Source organism: Galeopterus variegatus, unplaced genomic scaffold, assembly GCF_000696425.1.
Source record: "Galeopterus variegatus unplaced genomic scaffold, G_variegatus-3.0.2 Scaffold605, whole genome shotgun sequence".
In the NCBI taxonomy this organism is placed as follows: domain Eukaryota; kingdom Metazoa; phylum Chordata; class Mammalia; order Dermoptera; family Cynocephalidae; genus Galeopterus; species Galeopterus variegatus.
In genome coordinates this window covers 548843-551990 of record NW_007726716.1, presented here as the reverse complement: position 1 = coordinate 551990, position 3148 = coordinate 548843, and the positions used below count along the sequence as shown (strand labels likewise).

At 51.8% G+C, this 3148-nt stretch overlaps 1 protein-coding gene across 1 annotated transcript in view; it reads left to right on the top strand.

Annotated features, from left to right (window-relative positions):
- Window positions 1-1909: 1909 nt before the first annotated feature.
- Window positions 1910-3148, top strand: part of MAP1B (microtubule-associated protein 1B) — a 104716-nt gene continuing 103477 nt past the window's right edge. The window contains exon 1 of the mRNA XM_008570474.1: window positions 1910-2325. Coding sequence (XP_008568696.1) covers window positions 2142-2325 — 184 coding nt within the window. The 5' untranslated portion in view covers window positions 1910-2141. The remainder of the gene's footprint in view (window positions 2326-3148) is intronic.

The following is a 3148-nucleotide window of genomic DNA, read 5'->3' as shown; positions in this document are numbered from 1 at the left end:
AACAAACAAAAAACATTACAGAGCTGTAAATAGCAGTCTGCATCCCTAGTATGTCTTTAACACCCTCTAATACTTGCTAATATCTGTTTTTAACCAAGAGAGGGTATCCTCATGCTCAGGGGCTCAAGCAAATGATAACAACAGCATATAGCAGGATTTTAATCCCATCTTATTTTCATTGTGTATATTTTTAGGGATACCTTCTATTTATAAGTGATATTAGTGTTTCCATTTATATAGCAATAAAGAATTTCATTTAAAAATAAATTTAAGTAAAAGAAATAAATTGAGTAAAAGAAAACTATTACATACATCAGAATAATTATGGTTCAAAAAAATGGGGCAAGAAAATCACTAGACGAGGCTTGACTCCAGTGGCTGACCTTTGGAGAACAGTGCTCATCCCCATTATGGGCTCTGGTGATGGCCTCACCTAACAGCAATTGACTGTCTTGACCAAGATATGAGCTGTTACCATCTCACTTGGAAACTCTTAGGCTCTGTTTACTGGTGAATGCAGTTCTCCAGTGGGCTTGTCACAGGTCCCAAATGTTGAGCGCCAGACAGTATCTTTATTCCCCATCAGTCAGAATGGTGTGTAGATGGATCACAGCCTTTGGCTGGCCACCATGTCTCCCACGCTAGGGTTTCAGGAAAGAGGTAAGAGCAAAGGGTACATAACCAGTAAGTCATGGCAGTTAACACCTAAGACACTGGGTTATTTTGGAAACAGACTATCCAGGTAATTTTTTCTTTTTCTTTTTTACTAATATGCATGCTATTATTAAAGCTGTATTGACTACTCTAATTTCCACCCATTCCTCTTCCCTAAAACTGTAACATCCCAGAATCTCTTGTGATGGTACCATGTTTGCACATTTTGTTCTTTCTTCTCCCTCCCCTCCTTTCCTGAGACAGAAGCTGTATTCAGTATGTTTGTAAGAAATGGTTGTAGATGGGCTGCCTTTGAAAAACATTTTTATGAGTTCTTTTAAACATAGAAAAAAGGCAATAAAAATTCCCAATGCTACATATATTTTAAAAGACATCATTGTCACATGAAATAATTTTGCTTGTGTGTTCCCCAAAGAACTGAAAAGAACATTATAGTCACTGTAATCCTGCTGGGTAGAGACAGAATCTTCTTATTCTTTGTTATGCTTGATACTATCTGTTCAGTGTATTGTTAAGAAATCTGTATCTAAGAAAATATATCCCTATTCCTCTCATTTCCCATGAACACCCACAAAGCCAGTACTTTTTCACCCTTGGCCCTTGCAGAGTCCAAAGTCCGAACAACAGTAGGTTTAGGTTTTGCATTTTTGATGTATTAAGCGAAGGTGGTAAATATTGCTATCAGTAAATATCGGTAAATATGTCTTCCTAAATCCACAAGGTCAAAGAAAACACAGGTTCCATCTTCCTGGCCGGTGTAACTTCAGCACCAAGTTGGCTGTAGCTACCCCAGGTCCTGAGAACCTGGCTTCATCACAGATGGGACACAAGACAGAGGCCTGACTTGTGCCCCCTGGACAAGGGAAATACCCCCACTGCGAAAATGAAAACTCATCCCATTCTCCTGCACGAGGGGGGGTGGGGGGGTACGGGGGTGGGGGTGAGGGTTTGGACCGGGCAGTGGGTGTGTGAGTGGGGGTGGGTTTGCAGTGCCTTTCCCCTTCAGGGCTGTAACAGGAGCCCTTTGGGTCCCCCAGCCCCGTGGCTCGCGGCCCTGCCCAGACCATTGTCCGCACACCTCGTCCTTCCAGCTTCCGGGCCGCGGGCGAGATGATTTGCTGCAGATGACATCAGCCCCGGGCCAACGGCTGGAAGAGTGGAGGCAGCCACCGCGTGAGGATGTGCCGGGTGGTCCTTTCCTCCTCCTCTTCCTCCTCCTCCCCCCCGGCTCCCTGCCTGGGCTCCATATAAAAGCGGCGCCGCCTCCCCGCCCGCCCTCACTCCCCGCTCCTCTCCGCCGCGCACTCTCCGCGGCGCTGGGAGAGGGCGGAGGGGGAGGCGCCAGGAGGAGGGGGACGCAGGGGGCGGAGCAGAGACGGCACCTTCGGAGATAATCCTTCCTCCTGCCGCAGAGGAGAGGAGCGGCAGGAGCGAGACGCTTCACGGAGGCACAGCGAGCCCGCAGGATGGCGACCGTGGTGGTGGAAGCCACCGAGCCGGAGCCATCCGGCAGCATCGCCAACCCAGCGGCGACCACCTCGCCTAGCCTGTCGCACCGCTTCCTCGACAGCAAGTTCTACTTGCTGGTGGTCGTCGGCGAGATCGTGACAGAGGAGCACCTGCGGCGCGCCATCGGCAATATCGAGCTCGGTAAGCGGCCCCACGCCCCCAGGGACGCGCGCGGGGAGACGCGCACACACAACCCCACCCAGGCGCGCCCCTCACCCACGCCTCTCCCTGCCACCTCCCGCACTCGGTCCAGACTCTCTTCTGGGCTAATTTTGGAGAATAACCCGAATTATTAGATGATTACATTTATTTGGTTATTAGAGGGAGAGTCTCAAATAACCTTGAGGGATCTGTCACCAGGCTGGGTCCTGCCGAATTCGCCACCGCCTCTCCCGCTAAGTGAAATGCAGGTGTCAGAGCAGCAGAGGCCACAATAAAGCCTCATCCGCAGGAGGCAAGAGGGCGGGGGAGACCTGATGCAACCACTCCTTTCAGCCTCCCTCTAGCCTCAGCAAAAGACTGGGACCCCCCACCCCCGCAGACCCGGGGCTGAAGCACCATGTGCCAGAGCCCGCGTGGGAGTCATCCTCACCGCGGCCACCTCAGCCCCCTAGTAGTGCCTTTGCTGGCTTAAAAGCTCCCGATTCTTTCTTTCCTCGGAATGACGAGGCTAGTCCTAGGGCCACGCCCGCTCCCCCACCCCTCGGGACGCCAGGATGGAGAACCGCCTGCGCTTGGTTCCCAGGAGCCCGCCTCGCTACCGCCCCTGGGGCCTTGGCTGCAGCTTTCAGAAAGGACAATGGGACCCCAAGTTGCGGGGTGGGGCTTCTTCTTTTAAAAGTCTCAGCCTTGGGACTGATAGCTTGAAAGGGGGTGGGGGGCAGACACCAGCGGGGAACGCCAGCTCCTCGCCTGATGTACCCACCAGGAGTGCGCTCCGCAGAGACCGAGTAGCGGTTCCCCG